General features: G+C 53.9%; 1 protein-coding gene across 3 annotated transcripts in view; it reads right to left on the bottom strand.

Moving 5' to 3' along the window:
• The window catches only part of DLGAP4 (DLG associated protein 4), a gene marked incomplete at its 5' end in the record, with an annotated part of 91,801 nt that extends 74,790 nt beyond the window's left edge, over window positions 1-17,011 (bottom strand). For 2 of the 3 annotated variants that reach the window (XM_079719857.1, XM_079719856.1), the window contains 5 exons: window positions 3,728-3,968; window positions 7,010-7,060; window positions 9,736-9,850; window positions 12,472-12,713; window positions 16,013-17,011. In XM_079719857.1, coding sequence (XP_079575983.1) covers window positions 3,728-3,968; window positions 7,010-7,060; window positions 9,736-9,850; window positions 12,472-12,713; window positions 16,013-17,011 — 1,648 coding nt within the window. The remainder of the gene's footprint in view (window positions 1-3,727; window positions 3,969-7,009; window positions 7,061-9,735; window positions 9,851-12,471; window positions 12,714-16,012) is intronic. The other variant, XM_079719858.1, reaches the window with a different exon arrangement.
• Window positions 17,012-17,624: the final 613 nt, after the last annotated feature.

Here is a 17,624-nt window from a genome sequence, read left to right as displayed (position 1 = left end):
TTAGAGGAGGCTTGAAAAAAGGTTACCCATACTCTGCAGAGACAAAGTGCTTGGTAAAACTGTCAATCTACAGTAACTTGAAGAGAACCAATGGATTTGGGCAAGAGAGTTTCCAGGTAAAATGTTGAAAGCAAGAGCTGGCTCCTTTGGGCTGAATTTGATAAGGACTTAGAAGAAAGAGGAATTCATAAAAGAAACAGGGAGTGTCACAGGGAGTGTTTAGAGGGAATACAGAGAGCCCAGAACTCGCTGACATGGACAAGAGATCAGTCAACTCCAGCTTCTCCAGCCAGTAAATCAGTTTCAAATTAATATACAGCCTGGGGACAAAGATCAGACCAAGGTCATGGCCTTAAGATACAGCGTGTGGGTCAGATCAACTCGAGGATGTGGTTACAGCATCTTTTATTAATACTCTAAAATAATAAGGTACCATTCAGTAGATGCTCTCAGCTGCTCAAAAGAGCTTCTAGAAAGCTTAAGAGCATGGCCCCACAGAAGCCTGATGCACCCAAAGTCATCATAATTGAGTTGAGAGAGACTGACGTGACTCAAAAATAATTGTGGGTGTGCTTTTTGGTACATGGGGTTAAGTGGAATCAAATACATAGAAAACCCATAAAGTGTTTGAGGGAGGTGTGTGGCCAAAACTATGATCAGCTTAGGCTCAAGGGACTGAGACCACTCAAGATGTAAAAAGACCACTGGGTCCCTAACTTTCTTCAGGCAGGAAGCAGACAAAGAAGGCTCTTTGGCTGCCCAAAGGCCTATTCTCCAATGCTTTCTTTAGACGTGGCCAACAAGGCTAATGGAAAAGGAAGGGCTTTCAGAGAGCAGAGCCAAGAGCTACGGAAAACCATGGCTTAGGGAATCGACCCCAGAGCGTAGAGCTTGGGCCTAGTCAAGAGACATTCCCTTTCCCAGAGTATTTGCCCAACATCTGCCCAGAAGGACTTCAGAATGGCCATGGATCAGTAAGTCTCTGAACCCCTTCTCCCTCTTTCTGAACTGGAGTGTGGACTGCAGTCATCCTGTCCCTATTTTACCAATGTATGCTGGGTGTGTGGGGGGGGGTTGGGAGGTGGGAGGTAGATATCTTTTTTTTTTTAATTTTAGATTTTAGGTTGCTTGATCAAGAGGAGCCACATCCCTATCTGACACAGATCATGAGATATTTTTTTCCTTTTTAAAAAATGTATGTATGTATGTATGTATGCATGTATTTATTTATTACTCAAGGAGAGTTGACTTACAATATTATATTCGTTTCAGGTGTACCATGAGATCCTGATGTTATGATTGATGAGTCTTTTCATGATCTTTGGGATAAGGGTATTTTCTGTGAGAGGGACACGAATCAATGTGGCCAAGAACGTGGACCACAGTAAACTGAATTACTGACCCTGATTCTTCACCCCTTCCTCTGTCCACACGGTGGGAGGAGAGTTCTCCATCCCTTGTTTTTGAGCTATGACTTCCTCTAACTAATAGGATTTTAGCAGATATTATGCAAGCAGGGACCTTGAAATGTGCCTGTGTAGTTAGGCTTGCTCTCTGTGCTTCTGCCATCAACGTGAGAAGAACATGCCCTGCTAAAGCCACGGCTCCCAGGAGGACACTTTGGTCCCAGGAGGAGGGTGAGAAACACGTAGAGCAGAGCCATTCCAGCTGATCCACAAACTTGGGAGCAAGAAATAAACGTTACTTGTTGTATTACATTGATTTTGTTGTTGTTTGCTTTGTAGCACTATTGTAGCAATAGCTGACCAATACAGGGACCCAGACAGTTCTGGGACGTGTAGCCCATCACCCATCTTCAGTCCATTCATGAGTGATTGGGGTCGGGGGAGATTGGTGAGTGAAGGTTTATTTGAAGAAAATTGTTGATGTGCTATCTGATTCCCCAGGTCCACCTCCTGCTTAGAGAACTTTCCTTGGGCCTGATGATGTGGGGAATCTGATCCTTTACCTGAGACTCTTATAAGACTGTAACAGAGTGCCTGGGAGAGCCTGGCAGGGATACCCTGGATTTGGAGGCCAAAGAAACTGGATCCCGACACCTGCTTTGGAGACTTCTAATGTGGAGAGGCTGGCAGGCTTAGCTGTGACAGCAGGTCTAGAAGGAAGACTGTAGCAGACCAGCCTATACTTTCAGAGTTCTGCAAGGCACAGGCCTCATTTTCACATGGGTGAAGCGGGAGCTGAGGGAGACAGTAGGGCTGGAGTCGTCATCAGAGGAGTCTGCCCAAGATGCCTGCCTGGCAGGGCCAGGTCCCCTGGCAAACAGAGGCTGAGTGCGGAGGAGGGGGACCACTGGTTGGAGAAGCTGAGGCAGAATAAGCAGCAGTGGCCTGGAGGGGGATTGCCCATGCTAGGAAAGAAGACACCACAAGGGCCCTGCAAGATAGGAGAAACTCTGAAAGCACCACCTAAGAGAAAGAGCTAGCAAGTGGCATCTGTCACACAGATACTCCTGATGCCAGACAACATAGCGACCTTCCCCTCCCACGTGAGGAACCAGAAATGGCCACTGATGAACAAGGGACAGAGAAGACACTGACCACCACGCCCAGCTCCCCACTGTGGGCTTCTGAGCCCAGTCAGGCCCTAGCTGCAGGTGCGTGAGGTCTGAAGTAGATGAGACTGATGTTTTGAAATGAGACCAGACTCTCAATACCTGAAAATGAGACTGTTCCTTAAGGTCTCAAAATGACTGGAAAAGCTCGGGGATCTGCCCAGATATCAGCCACGATTTGAAAGGCAATAGTGAAACAAAGTGGTTTCTTCCTCTGCCCCCTGCCTCTGCAGTTCATTCAGTCAACAAGCTGGTTTCTTGTGTATAGAATATCCATAAGATTCAGGCTCATTTATTTATATCAAACACCAACTGAGCGCTTGAAACACGTGGTTTTCCTACAATAATCCAACCTCAATGCCTTTGATTGTCAGGAGGCTCAGAGTCAAGTCTGAGAACCAGTAATAACAGCTACACTTGTCAGCTCCTACCATGTGCAAGGGCCCACCTAAACCTCTCCAGGCACAGCCTTATTTCATCTCCCCCAAGAGCTCTCTGGGGTCTGGCTTATGCCTCAATTTACACATGGGGAAACTGAGGCTCAGGGAGGAAAACTCTTTAGTCAGAGTGAGATCAAGGTTCTATTAAGCCAGAAATTGTGCTATGATCTTCCTGGGTCTTGATGGTCATGGCTTGCTCTGGGACACAGGGTCCCCTTTTTCTCTCATCATGCCTGGGTTATTGTCAGAGAACTTAGAACAAGTATCAGAAAGGATAGGTTGTCCCTGACTGTGAATATGAGAGAAACCTGCAAACCCACCCCTTTGAGAAGGCTCAATGCAGATCCCATCCTCTTCCCTGCAGGGGCCCACCCTCCCCACAGGTTTGCCTACCTGAACTAATCCTAACAGGTAAGTAGGGCTTCAGTAAGAGCCAGGGTCTAGAGAGTCAGGGGCAACCAAGTATCTCACAAGCTCCAGCCCTCACGACCCCCTCACCTCACCCCTAGTGTTGACATCTGCCTCTGTGACAGCCCCCACCCCACCCCACTGCTGCCATTTGAGCTCCAGTTCACCAGTTGGTGGGAAGTCCAGCCCCAAGGCCTCCTACTTTTGCTAGCCACCCCTCCAATCCTGGCTCACCAACCATGGATTCCTCCCCACCTCCGGTCCACCAGGAACGGTCCCAGGGGTCCCCCATCTCGGTACTCACTCGGAAGCGTGCGACTATTGCTGAGGCTGCCGGTGCTGGGAGGGGGGGAAAGGGACTGCAGGGAAACACTGTCCTCCTCCTGTGAGCAGCCCGCCTGGATGGCGCGCAGGTAGCTGTGGCTGCGGGAGCGGAAGTAGCTGGGCAGCGGCAAGTCTAGAGCCTCCGCCGCGGTCGACTCTGCTTCACTGCAGGCCGACTCGCAGGCTGCCTCATACTGGTCGCTCAGATCTGCCTCCCGTACCTGTCAGGGCAAAAGCAGGCATCAGGGGCCGGCTGTGCCCACTGGGGAGGGATGGGGTGCTTGGTGGTCGGCTCAGCTGCAGAGCTGGAGTCTGTGGGGCCTCACCTCGGCCCACCCTCCTGCTCCCGTCTCACTCAGGACACGGGATGGGCAGATGGAGCCCTTAAGAAATATACAGACTCTCTCACCTCTTTGGGCCTCAATTTTCCCATCTCTACAATGGAGGAGAAACTAGTAAACATACTTTCTAGGATGTTAGCTAGGTTATATCTTGTGTGTCCAGAATGATTAACTAATAGATTTTGAGGTCATATCTGAATTCAGCCAGAAAGAAGGCTATAATCAGTAACGTCTGCCCTGAAGGTTGGAATGGGGAGGTGGCAGTAGGTGTGTTACATATTTACCATCTTATGGTCCAATTCCTTCATTTTTACAAGCAAAGAAACTGAGGGCTACTGAGGGGAAGATACTTGCCAGTTGTACCCAGTGAGGAAGTAGCAGAATCAATACTCCAAATGTATATTTAAGGAAGATTAATCTAGCCCTGGTGTACAGAATGGATGTGGGATATAGGGTCTGGAATGGAGGCAGAGGCCAGAGATGAAGCTGATGCAATAGTCTGGTGAGAGAAAATAATACTGGAATGAGGGTAGTGGCTGTGAGGATTGATTACTCACATCTGCCATGGACAGTATGGAGAATGGAGGTATATATGCTATTTGCCATCTCACGTCTAGTTCAACCTCATCTGGATGGTTTCTAAGTGTCCCTCTAGAAACAAGATCCTACAAATCTGCAGCTGGGGGTGTGAGTGTAGAGGGGGCTCACCATACATACACTCTCCAATGGTTCTGGAAGGGTCTGTCTGACCCATGTCTCAGGCCATCTTGGTACCTGGGGATCACAGAGTATAAGCTGAGGAGTCAGCTGGCTAAAGATGGACACTGGGTGGGGGTCCGGGAAGACACCTGGGCTACACGGGATGGGGCAAAAGTTGACTGAGCACCATGTGGAGGAAAAGATGAAGCTGGATATGGGGCCACTGTGCCCTGGACCTGGCTGTGTGACCTCAGGCAGGCAAGCACTATCCCCTGGATCAGTGTTTCCCTATCTAAATGGAATAGAATGCCTGTGGACTCGTCTGGCACTGCATCAGGTAAAATGACTGAATGGATCATCACCCAATTTTTTTTCTGGCTGCACCGCACAGCTTGTGGTATCTTAGTTCTCCGAGCAGGGATTGAACCCCGGGCCCTCGGCAGTGAGAGCGCAGAGTTCTGAACACTGGACTGCCAGGGAATTCCTGATCATCACCCAATTTGGAGTATATGTTTGGAAAGGTCTAAATTTGCTCTGTTCAATATGGTAGCAACTAACCATGTGTGGCTATTTAGGTTTAAATTAATTAAAATAAAACAAAATTCAGTTCCTTAGTCACACTAGCCACATTTCACTTGCTCATGTTACCTTATTGGACAGCATGGATTATAGAACACTTCCAATCATCACAGAAAATTCTATCAGACAGCACTGATAAATTAAAACGTAGGCCATGTGACATACCCAAAATTCACTTGGAGAGGGTATTAAAAAGATAGGTGTTTATCCTCCAAAGCTGCAACCTGAGGTATATTGAGAGGCCCCTGTGATTGCCAAGGGCGATGAGGCCTTGATTAGGGACTGCACGGTAATGGCCCACCTCTGGAGCTACACTGCCAGAGTTTCATTTCCAGCTCCATCATTTTCTCACAAGAGGAATATGGGCAAGTCACTTAACTGCTCTGTGCCTCAGTTTCCCTATCTGTAAAATGGGGGCTAATTAGAGACCAGATTTCACAGGACTGTGATCAAGATGAAATGAGATCATTCATAATCACATGCTTAATCACTAAGCACCTGATAACCTGTACCTGTTATTACAGGCAACTTTATGGGGCAAGTGCAAAGATTTGTCAGTGTCAGTTAATATGCTCCCAAGCTCCCAGGGAGAGGCCAGCTGGTTAGTGCTGTTGGTATGTATATCATTGAGGACGTACTATGCGCAGGGAACTGCCCTGGGGGTTTTACATGTGAACATATCACACCCTTATCATGAGGCTGCTGAAGGAAGGAAGAGGTCACCAGGCCCACTGTGGGCTCCCCAAAGACCCTCTGCAACAATGTGCTCAAGAAAAATTATGATATGAAGGTGGGAGGCACATGAGGCATCCGTGGCTGGAATCAGGAGATGTGGAGCCAGTCACAGTTCTGCCCTGTAGGCCGTGTGGCCTTGGATCAGTCCCTTGCCACTCCTGGCCACAATGAGGACTTGGGCCCAGAGCACCTTCCCTGCCTCTCTATCTGGCCTCGGGGCTGGGGCCTGGGGGGGAGGAGAGGACCACCTCCAGGGGCAGGATGGGTGTGCGTGGGATGGGGCACCCTTAGGACAGGCAGACAGTGCCAGGACTGGCGTCATCTTCACCACCTTTGGTAAGCTTGAAAAGTCTCTGCATTCATTCCAGAACCCTAACATCCTTAAAGGTCTTATTGGAACCCAAGAAAGGAGATAAGTCAGGGGATCTGGGGGCTGGGATGTGAAGGCCAATGCCCCCAGCCCCTGATCTGTCCAAATGGAACAGTCTCCCCAGGCCTTTCCCAGGCTTTGGGGGATGAGAGGAAGGAGGGAGCTAGAAGCTCTCAGGGTACACCTTCCTTTATCTTGGGGTTATTATTTAAAAAAACATTTTTTTAATTCAAGTATAGTTGATTTACAATGTTATGCCAATATCCTGGGGTTATTCTTGCCCCATCCCTAGATCCTAGCCCATTCTTTTCCATTTTTGAGAAGAGGAAACTGAGGCACAGAGAAGTGAAGCGATAGGGCCAAAGAGTGGAAGGTCCAGGCACCAACGTGATCCCTGACACCATCTTCACTGCAGGGGGCTTTCCTGGTGCTGGCTCTGCTTGCACCTGCCCAGCTCAGGGGCCAGCACCACTGAGGTGCCTGAGACACAGCCCTGGCCTCTGGGATTGGGGGACAAGAGAATGGCAAACATACTGACCTGCTGCTCGTGGCCAAACAACTGGGGGATCAGGGAGGCCTGTCCAAAAATCTGCAGGAAAGAGATGGGGGAGGGTTATGGGGAGACCGAGGCTGGGGGCTAGGGTTGGGTATTCAGGCCCGGCTGCAAGAGAACTTGTGGCTGTCTGGTCTAACCTCCTCCCCAGACTGGCTGAGGCCCAGTTGCTGGGAGGTCTTGGCTTCCTCCAGGGGTGGGAGGCTCACTCCTTCTGGGGCTGGGTGTTCTTGCAGACTTATAATCTGCTGTTTATAAGTCTTTCTCCTGGGTTGGCTTCTGGGACCATGGATGTCCTGTCTGCTGCCTCTCACCTGGGCAGGCAGCTCCCAGGATGTACAGATTAGGGACAGAGCCCAGAGACTTCTCTTCCCTGGTCAGGGCTTACACAGTCCAGTGCCTGGTGGGAGCGGGGTTTCTTCTGGCAGGAGTTGAGGCCTCAGAGACACAGACAGAGCTGGACATCTCTGACTTTGGGGCGACATATGTGGCTCAGGTCACTCAAGCTTCATGGGATGAGGGTTTGGGGGTTCAGAGGACCCTGGGCTAGGGGAGAGCTGGGGCTGGGCAGGGGGTAGTGGGAGAGACCTGCTGGGGTCCCCAGCCTGGCTGATTCCGTGTACCTTTTCGTGTAGCCAAAGGACAAAATTATTCCAGGTGCCAGGGCCAGGCAGGGGATAGAGACAGTGGGTGTGAGAGAGACAGACAGACCCAGAGAGAAACATGGAAATGAGACACACTGGAGAGAGTCAGAGAAAAATGTGAATGAGGGGAGAGCAAAACAGAGGGAGACAGACACAGACCGACAGGGAGACTGAGGGATGAGAGAACAAGCAGGATGGGAGAGACAGGGAGGGACGCCGTCCATTCAGCAAACCTACGTGCCCTGTGCCATGTGCTGGGGACTCTGTGGGGACAAGACAGCAAGGTCCCCGTCTGTAGGGAACTCCCAGTCTTAAGAGTGAGACAGACATCAACTAACAAGTATAATTCCAGATAGTGAGAAGTGCTGTCAAGAAAATTAAGCAGAGTAAGGAAACAGGGCCCCAGGGACCCCCTGAGGCAAGTGATAGGGCAGGTCCCTCTGAGGTGACATTTGAGCCAAGACCTGGGACATGGAGAAGAACCAGCTGTGCAAAGATCTGAGAGAAGATGCTCCTGGGAGAGGCAGGAGCAAATGCAGGGGGCCTGGGGCAGGAATGAGGTGTGTGAGGGGCAAAAGGGGGCCAGAGTGGCTGGAGCAGAGTGAGTGACAGAGCAAGTCGGGGAGCACATCTGAGAGGGAGGCCGGGCTTCACAGGTCTGGCTTTCACTAGGGTGAGGCGGGAGCCATGGGAGGCTTCGGAGCAGGTGACGTGATTTGACTTCTGTCTTTTACAAGCTCCCTCTGGCCGCTGAGAAGAGATTGGGGGGTGGCAGGCACGGAGGCCAGGACAACGGTACAGGTGAGACTTGGTGGGGCCTGGATGAGGATGGTGGGGCGGAGGGTCCCCTGGCCGGGGGTGGGGGGCTCTCCTTCTCCCCACATCTGAGGTCAATCTCCTTGGAGCGTGGGAACGACAGTGCTGAGGATGGGGGCTGGGGTGTGGGGGCTTGGCCGGGCCAGGAATATGGGGTGGTGAGGAGCTGGGATCCGAAAGTTTTAAGCAGTCCATTAGCCCAGGCCATGGGGCTGCAGACGGTGGGACCTGGGGTCTGTTCCTGCCCAGAGAGGTGGCTGGGTCTGCACCTGGCTGCCTCTACTGCCTCACTGTGCTACTATTGGCAGATGTCTGCCCTCTCTGGGCCTCGTCTCCCCATCCACACTATGGGGGGAGCTCTCAAGCCTTGACTGGTCGTCCCTTTGCAAACTGTAAAGTACTGTGCACAACACGGTAGGGGCTGAGGTCTAGGTCTGGGTCTGACAGCCCTAGATCTCTGCCCAGCTTTGCCTCTTCCTAGCTGTTGCCTAGCTTTGCCTCTTCCTAGCTGTTGTGACCCCACCTATCTGGGCCTCAGTTTCCTCATCTACGAAATGGGGATATGGATGATAAGGCCCCCTCTGGGGGTGGCTGTGAGGGATCAAGGAGCTAGCTGATGGTTGAGAGAATTAATAGTATAGCACAGCAAGTTTACTGCTGTTAGTGGCAGAGCTGGCTGGGCACTGGAAGTCCAACTATCCACTGATCAGGTGGGACATGGAGGTCCAGAGTGGAGAAGCAACTTGCCCGAAGTCACACAGCAAGATGACAATGCTAACCATCAAGGGAGCCACCCTTTGCTGAGCACATTATGTTTATTATCTCATTGATTCCTCACAACCCTTTGAAACAGGAATTATCACCCTCTGGTGGTAAATCAGGAAACTGAGGCTCAGGGAGGGGGTGTTTTGTCCTGGGTTCATACTGTCAGTGATAAGACTGGGGCTCAAACCCAGGTCCCCAGTACCCTATCCTCAGGGCTCCTGGGTCTAAGGCAGTGGTATGGCCCCTTCCTCTGGGCCCACAGCTTAGGCCATCAACGTGAGGCCCTGTGACTGTTCTCCAGCCGCAGGACAGTCAGTGGGGAAGAGACACACACAGGCAGCTTCAGGACCAAAGACCGAACAGAAGCACAGGGCAGATATTCAGGGACCACTCAACAGAGGCTGGACCTGGACGTCTGTCCTTTTCCTGGGTGGGAGTTGCGGCTCTCCCAAGCCCACTGACCTTCTGGCTGCCTGCCACCCTTACCTGGCTGATGCAACTGGAGTCGTTGAGGCTGTCGCTGACGGGGTTGTAGTCCTCCTCCCAGCTCGGACACTTGGAAGGCAGCAGCATGTCCACTGAATCCAGGTGGTCCAGACTCCTGGTGGGGATGGGGAGCAGATGGGGCTCAGCCCACCCTTTGTTCAGCATGGGAAACTGAGGCCCAGAGGGGGAAAAATGGGCCAAGGTTATCCAGCGGCAGAGGGTAAAATGGAAGTCACTGCCATCCCGGGTAGTAGAGGGGGTGATGGGCAAGGGGAGAGCTGCTCCCAGCTTTTGGAGGCCTTGTGAGTCTGGAGGGTGCCAGTGGCCCTCACCTGTTATGTCCACTGCAACCGTGAGGTGGCAGCACAAGCTTGCTATTGACTGTTTCAAACCAGGGGTGGGCCACACCAGCTCAATTCTACAGCCCCCTTCTCTGCAGGCCTGGGGCAATTCCAGGGGCTGGACAGAGGAGATGGGTCAAGGCCCACAGCCTTGACCTCCGGCCAGGGCTGCCCAAAGGTCATCAGTTTTGACACAATGTCCAGGTAGCCTCCACCAGGCCCTTGAAGACTCACCACTTCTCCCCATAGCCCTGGCTCTTCAATCTTTCTCACATCTACCTGACCCTGGGCCTCCCCCTCCCCAACTCCCCCGCTCTGGAAATAAGGTCCAAGCCTCCAATAGCTCAGGGTCTTGACATAGACAAACTTGGATTGGAATCCAGCTTCCTCACTGGGTGACCCTGGGCAAGTCGTCACCCCTTAAGTCTCAGTTTCCTCACCTATAAAGTGGGAGATGTCACTGTGCCTGCCTGCTGGGGCTGTAAGGAGGTTTCAGTGATGCAGATTCAAGGGCACTGGGGCAGGCAGAGAGCCCAGAGTGCAGCAACGGCTAACAGATGGCCCCCATTACTGTTACTACAGGAATACTCCTTTTATTGCACTTCACTTTGCTGCGTTCTGCAGATATTCTTTCAGCAATAAAGCATTTTAAAATTAAGGTATGTACTTTTTAAAAGACATAATGTTATTGCACACTTAGACTATAGTGTAAACATAACTTTTACATGCACTGGAAAACAAAAACATTTCGTGTGACTCACTTTATTGCCATATCCACTTTATTGCGGTGGTCTGAGGTATGCCTGTACTACTATTATCAATTCCCTCTCATTCAAGGCCTGGGCCCTGGTCCTGCCCACCTCTCCCACCTCCATGCCCACAGGTCATTCAAGGAATTGCAGGATCTCAGGAGGAGAAGGGGTCTTAGAGATCATCTAGCTCAGCCCCCTTCACTTAAAGCTAGGGAAACTGAGGCTCAGAGAGGGTGAGACCTAGGAATGGCTGGTGGTGTCCTGAATTCCCACCTGGAGGCCATTCCCTGCCTCTGTCCCAGCCAGTGAGACTCCCTGCCTCAGCCTACTGTCACCTGCCCTGCTCTATTCCCTCTGCTGCAGTCCTCCCAGGCTACCTCCTCCAGTGAAGCTTTGGCTCTTGCCCCCCAGGAGTAGAAGAACTAGGACTAAGCCGGTTTCCTTTAACTCTTCCAAGTCCTTTGTCTGTTTCTGACTTGCTTTTGTTTCTCTTCCTCAGTGGGTTCTGCATCACCTATACCAACTTTCACCTGTTTTACACTCATTCTTTTCTGTTCTAATCCCCACGGTGACTTCTGCATGTGAAAGGCTCACTTCTCTCTCTAACATGTTAATTGTTGCTTCCTGTGTGCATGTGTTTCATTTTCCACACTTTCACTAACTCTTCCCAGTCTTAAAGCAACAGGATGGGGCTCCATTGGTGGAATGCCGGGCCGGGTGATGGGACAGGTGAAGGCTGTCTATCTCCCTTTGACTTCTGGATCCTCCCTCATCCCAACTCAGCTCAACTCAGGGGTCAATTACAGGGGCACTGGCAGAGGGGGCTCTGGCCTTCCCTGGGCAGTGCTGGCACAAGGGGTGGGCTCACTAAGGGCAGGGTTCTCTAACCTGAAGAAGAGGGTCTCCTGGGGCAGTTCCCCTGTACGAGTGGAAATCATCTGGGGATGTAGCTCCCGTGGGCGGGGTTTACCTGGGCCAATCACTCCGGAGAGACTCCCCTTATGATTTACCAAAGGATAAGGCTCACCTGTGGTCAGGACTTAGCTGTGGGGGGCTTATGGGGTGGGTTCACCAAATGGCGGGGCTCTCCGGAGTCAACTCATCAAAGTGCAGGGGCCAACCTAAGTACGAAGATCTCAGGAAGGGGGCTAACCGGAAGGAGGGTTCACCTAGGGGGCCTGGATCATTGGGGGCGGGGCTTCACCTGGGTCTGAGGCTGGAGGGCAGGATTCATCTGTGGGGCTGGGATCTCCGGGCGGGCGGCTGAAGAGGAGGAAGGCGAGGTTCCCAGGGGTGGGACATACCTGTGAGGGGCTCACCTAGAGGGCAAAGCTTGCCTGTGAGCCAGGGCGGTACGAGTGTAAAGAGGCTTTCCCAGAGGAGCGCTCACAAGTGGGCGGGGCCCCAGTGGAGCTGGGTAAGCCTGCGGGCGTGGCTCATTTTAAGGGAGTGGTCCCCTTAGGGAGCACAACTCACAGGTGACCAGGGCTTCTGGTGCGGGGTTCCCAGAGGGCAGGACTCACTGGTGAGCAGAGGCTTCCTGGGGCGGGACTTGGACTTCGGAGAGGCTCTCCCACGGTGGGGCTTCTGGGGGCAGGGCTGGCCTGCGGGCGCGACTCTAGGGGGCGGGACTGTGCGCTCACCTGCGGGGATTGCTCTGCTCTCCCAGCGACTGCTGCGTGGCCCTCAGGTAGCTCTGGCGCCGCGCCGCCGTCTTGGGGGAGGGCTTGGGGCTGCCGGCGGACTCGTCACTGTCCTCGTCGCCCATGGCCTTGATGTAGCTGCCGCTGCGCATTCGCCTGCACGGGATGGGGCCCTCGCCCGTGGAGTCCGCCTCGCGCGGGGACAGCAGCGAGGTGGTCCATTCGCCGCCGCCTCCGGGCACCTGGGGATGGGCGGACAGCTATCAGCAAGGGTGGCTCGGGGGGCAGCGCACACCCCCAGCACGCCGCCGGCCATCCAGCCTCAGGCTCATCACCTGGGGAGTGAGCTGCACGCTAGAACCCCCATCTCCAGGACCCTGAAGCTCCCTCGCTGCCCACTTCAGGGAATTCGGCCTTCGGTGCTGGGTACTGCCACTAAAGGCACCCATCAGCAGGGCAGAGCCGGGGCTGGGAAGGATACCTGGGTTCCAGAGCCAGTTCTGCCACAGCTTCACTATGTGGCCTTCTCCAGCCTCAGATCTCCGTGGATCCCAGGCTGAGTGTGCCCCAGCAAAACCGCCCAGGCAGAATGATCACAATGGCTTCCACTGCAGCTACCCTTCTGAGCAACCCCTGTGTTCCCATTACTTCCCCTGCTATCTCAGTGGATGGCTTATGATCCCACTGCCCAGATAAGAACAGCAGGCTTGAGAGAGGTCCCTGGACCCTAGGATGGTGGGGGAGGATGAGTCAGGGGACCCTAGCACACCAGTACGGAGGTGAGGTCTTTGGGGCCAAACAATATTCCTCATCCTACAGGTGGGTAAACTGAGATACAGAGAGCACTAGGGCTTTGTGGGGTCTGGCAGCCATGTGGTGAGCTGGAAAAAGGGCTCAGTGTTCCCATCTGAACTCCAGGGACCCCATCTGTGGAAGGGGGCTGTGATAAGGGTAAGTAAGGTCACAGCTGTGAGGGCAGCCCTGGTCCTCAGTGGTTACAGTGGCAGAGACCAACGGAGGGGACCTCCCCTGCCCTTCTGAGGCCAGGCTCTGCCAGCTGCTCCGGGGCAACACACACTGTCTACACTCTTGTTCACTTGATACCCACCGATGTGTCCACACAGTGGATATTCACCTCCTTATGGAGTATGCTCATCTCAGCACTCACACGTACCTCAGCCCAAGCACAGGGTGAACACGCTGTGCCATGTACATGCACCTCAGAGAGCAAGCATACCCTTTCCCCGCACACCCCTCTCCCCAAGGACACACCCCTGTCCCCAGGGATGCACCCCAGCCACTTCATCATGTGCCCGCCCCTCAGTGAGTGCACGATGTGAACACAGAGCGTACACACCTCCTCACGTGCACACCAGCCACCACTGCGCCGCGGACACGTCTCAACTTGCCCCTCCTCACCGTGTCCCCGCCTCAACACATACAGAGCACACACCTTCACTGGGTCTATATGTCACCGTGGACACCCAGGCACACGTTTCTCAGTGTACACAGCACACCCATTCTTCGCCATGCACACTACACTCCCCAAATCACCACGCCTGCAGAGAGACCACGTTCTTCTCAGTTCCCACGTTGCCAGTGGCTGATTCTTGGCTGAGGGAGGGTCCCTGCCTGGGATTCCCATCCCAGGTTCCCCCCGCCTGCAGCTTTCCCATTAACACCTTCCTCCCCAACTGACTGCCCAGCCAGTCACCAGGACCTGCACATTCCACCCCAAACCATTTGCTAGTCCATCCTTCCTACCTCCACCTGTCCCTTGGGAAGGTGGCTTTGTATATCCCTGCTCAACATCTGTTGCTTCCCCAGCCCTTACCCACCTACTTCCTGTTGAGCAAGCAGGCAGCACCACTCCAGGGCCTGCAGGGCCACCGTTTCACCGTGTTTCTGAAGCATTTTCACGTGATCAAACCAAACCATATCATTTTTTTTTTTTTTTTTTTTTTTTTGTGGTATGCGGGCCTCTCACCGCTGTGGCCTCTCCCGCTGCGGAGCACAGGCTCCGGACGTGCCCACTCAGCGGCCATGGCTCAGGGGCCCAGCCGCTCCGCGGCATGTGGGATCCTCCCAGACCGGGGCACGAACCCATGTCCCCTGCATCGGCAGGCGGACTCTCAACCACTGCGCCACCAGGGAAGCCCTAAACCATATCATTTGAGAGGGAGCTAGGTCACACCCCACCCGCTCTGATGTTTCTAAGCTAAGGAAGTAGATTGAGAGCCACAAAAGCCTTAAATATATAAAACACTGCCTAGATTTCATTTCCCTCCTATTGAAAAAAACAGCCTTCTCCCCCCATAGTCTCACTGTCTTTGGAATTTTATATGGAATGACAAGAACTCAGGTCAGACTTTGATGTTCATCCGGTTCAAAATGCATCTAATGGGGCTTCTCTGGTGGCGCAGTGGTTGAGAGTCCGCCTGCCGATGCAGGGGACACAGGTTCGTGCCCTGGTCCAGGAAGATCCCACATGCCGCGGAGCGGCTGGGCCCGTGAGCCATGGCCGCTGAGCCTGCGCATCCGGAGCCTGTGCTCCGCAACGGGAGAGGCCACAACAGTGAGAGGCCCGTGTACCAAAAAAAAAAAAAAAAAAAATGCATCTCATGTGTTCCCAAAGGCTGGCCAGGCCTGTGCTGACACGCCCTCCAGGATGAGGGACTCACTACCTACTGAAGCAGCCCCTTCCATCTGCAGGTGAACCGAAATCTACTTCCTGTAACTTTCACCCACAGCTTGGGCTCTGGTCCCGGGAGCCATCCAGTTCTCAGCCACTCACCCTGCCCTTGAGAGACCCAGCACAAGTGTAGCAGCAGAGATGTCTCTGAGCCTTCTGCCACTTTCCAGGAGTGCAGCCTTGGTGCATAATAAGTGCCTCAATAAACATTAGTGTTTGAAAGAAAAAAGCTAGTCCCCCAAACCGATTTAGGGCCTCGGGGCTCCTGCAGTCCCCCTGCTCATCTCCATCACATTCCGCTCATGCTGACAGGAATGTCTGCTCATGTGTCTTTCTCTCCCAGCATCCTGATAATCGGGACTATGTCTTATTTATTTCTCACTCTATTCATTCAAGGGTCCATCTGTTCATCTACCCCTCTCTCCTCTCATGTTTCTTGAGCACTTCCTGTATGACAGACCCTGTCTTGGGCCCTGGGGACACAGAGCTGCACCAGATATGGTCCCTATCCTCAAGGAGCCCCCAGTCTGGGGGCAGTACCAGGCAGGAGGCTGGCAAGCAGAATGCCATGCAATTGGTCCTCGGAGGGAATAGAAGGCACAGCTTCCATATTTTTCTTCTAAAGGGAAGGGACGTGTTTTGGTCCCTACTCAGGGCCGGTCTGCTGAGAGCATGACCAGTGGAAGGAATCCTCTTACTAGCAAGACACCACCAGTCACCCATTTCCTAGGCGAGTCAACAGAGGCCTGAGTGAAACAACTTTCCAAGTTAATCTGTGACAGAGCTGGGCCTCAAACTGCTGCCTTCCCCACCATCCCTCACCCTACCCTGACCCTGGCAGGGACCCACCTGCAGGTAATGGTAGGCAAGACCCTGGTGGCAGGATTTGGACTTTAGCAGGCTCTTATCCAAGGTGGCTGAGGTCTTCTGGCAGACCTCATGGGCGTGGCTGAGGGTCAGAGTGGACCAGGAGCCCCGCTTGACATAGTTGGTGTCAGCGCCCACCCCAAGGCTGGGGCAGGTGACCGGGGGTGCCGGCGGAGGTGGTGGGGCGGTCAGCTCGGCGGTGTTGTTCTTGGTGGCTCTGAGCATGTGCCCACTGATGGTGTTGTAGGCGTGCGTGAAGTAGCGTGGCTGGCTGCGTTCTGTCTGGCGGCCTAGTGTCATCAGTCCAGAGGCTGGGCCACCGCTGCGAAAGGCGCCACCCTCACCATCCAAGTTGTCGTCGGAGCTCCACCAGCCCGAGATGTTGGAACGGCTGCGCCGCTTGGGCTCCCCAGCCTTGGCCCGCTCCTTGCTCTTGGCCCTCCGGCCCTTGCCGTCCTCCAGGCCACCTTTCTTGCCACCATTGCCTCCGACCTTGCCTGCCGTGCCCTCCAGGGAGGGCGCCTTGGTGAAGAAGAGCCGCTGGACTGAGTGGACCAGGTGGCGGATGCGGCCAGGACTCTCGCCCCGGGCCTTGGCCTCCCCGCGGGGGAACTGGAGAGTGCTGAAGCCATCGCGGTGGATAGGCAGCTGCTTCTCAAACTGGTCCAGGAGGTTGGCGGGCAGCCGGTTGATCTTGGTGGCCTGGGCGTGGCTGGGGAAGGGGCTCTCCTCTGGCACCTCGAAGTGGGAGTTGTAGTGGATGCGGGGGAAGGTGCTGCTCGGTGGTGGCAGCTGGTTGTTGAGCGGGAAAAGCCCGTCCCCTGGCAGAGCATTCTGCCCGGGGAAGCGAGCCTCGCGGGCAAAGGCCTCCGTGGGCGATAGCAGGTAGGGGTTGCGATCAGGCCCTGCGAACAGGGGCTCGTGTGGTGGGTCCAGGCTGTCGGACAGGTGGCGGGGGCGGCTGTCACCGAGGCCTTTCATGATCCCGGCCCTCGGGGCAGGGGCCGTCGCCCTAGCGCGTTGCCCGGGTCTCCTCTCCCGGGCAGCAGCTAATCTGGGGAGAGAAGACAGACAGGCGTCAGCTGGATTTGAAAGGGATAGGATGCTGGGAAGGTCAGCCAGACCCCCGCAGATCTCAAGGTTGGAAGGATTTCTGAAGACTCCTGGCCTGCCCTTAACACTGTGGGTCGGGAATCACGAGTACAAATGGAGACCCACGTACCATACGGATAAATAAAAGCAACATTTCAGGCTAGCGAGACTTTAAACAAAGTATGTTCTACTCTCCTACCTTGACGATCATATTTTCACAATAACCTGGAAAGTCAGGTTCGAACTCAGACTTCTTGGTCTCCTCCGAATTCCATGGCAGCACGTGGTCACGGGGAAGCTGCCTGCCCTCCATTTTCCTCCTGTCTCTGTTCCTCACCACGAGAAGCCCCACCCATGTGTGCACCCCCAGCTCACTCCACATGCCCCCCAAACAGCCACCCCTCAGCCCTAGGGCTGGTCCCACTGGCAGTGTAGGCCACCATGGGAGGATCTGTGCTGGCCCTGGAAGCAGGCCTGGGGTCTTTGGGGCAGGGAATTCCAG

The sequence above is a fragment of the Hyperoodon ampullatus genome (assembly GCF_949752795.1).
Source record: "Hyperoodon ampullatus genome assembly, chromosome: 14".
Taxonomy (NCBI): domain Eukaryota; kingdom Metazoa; phylum Chordata; class Mammalia; order Artiodactyla; family Ziphiidae; genus Hyperoodon; species Hyperoodon ampullatus.
Note: the sequence above shows the minus strand (reverse complement) of the source record. Positions and strands in the feature narration are given on the sequence as shown.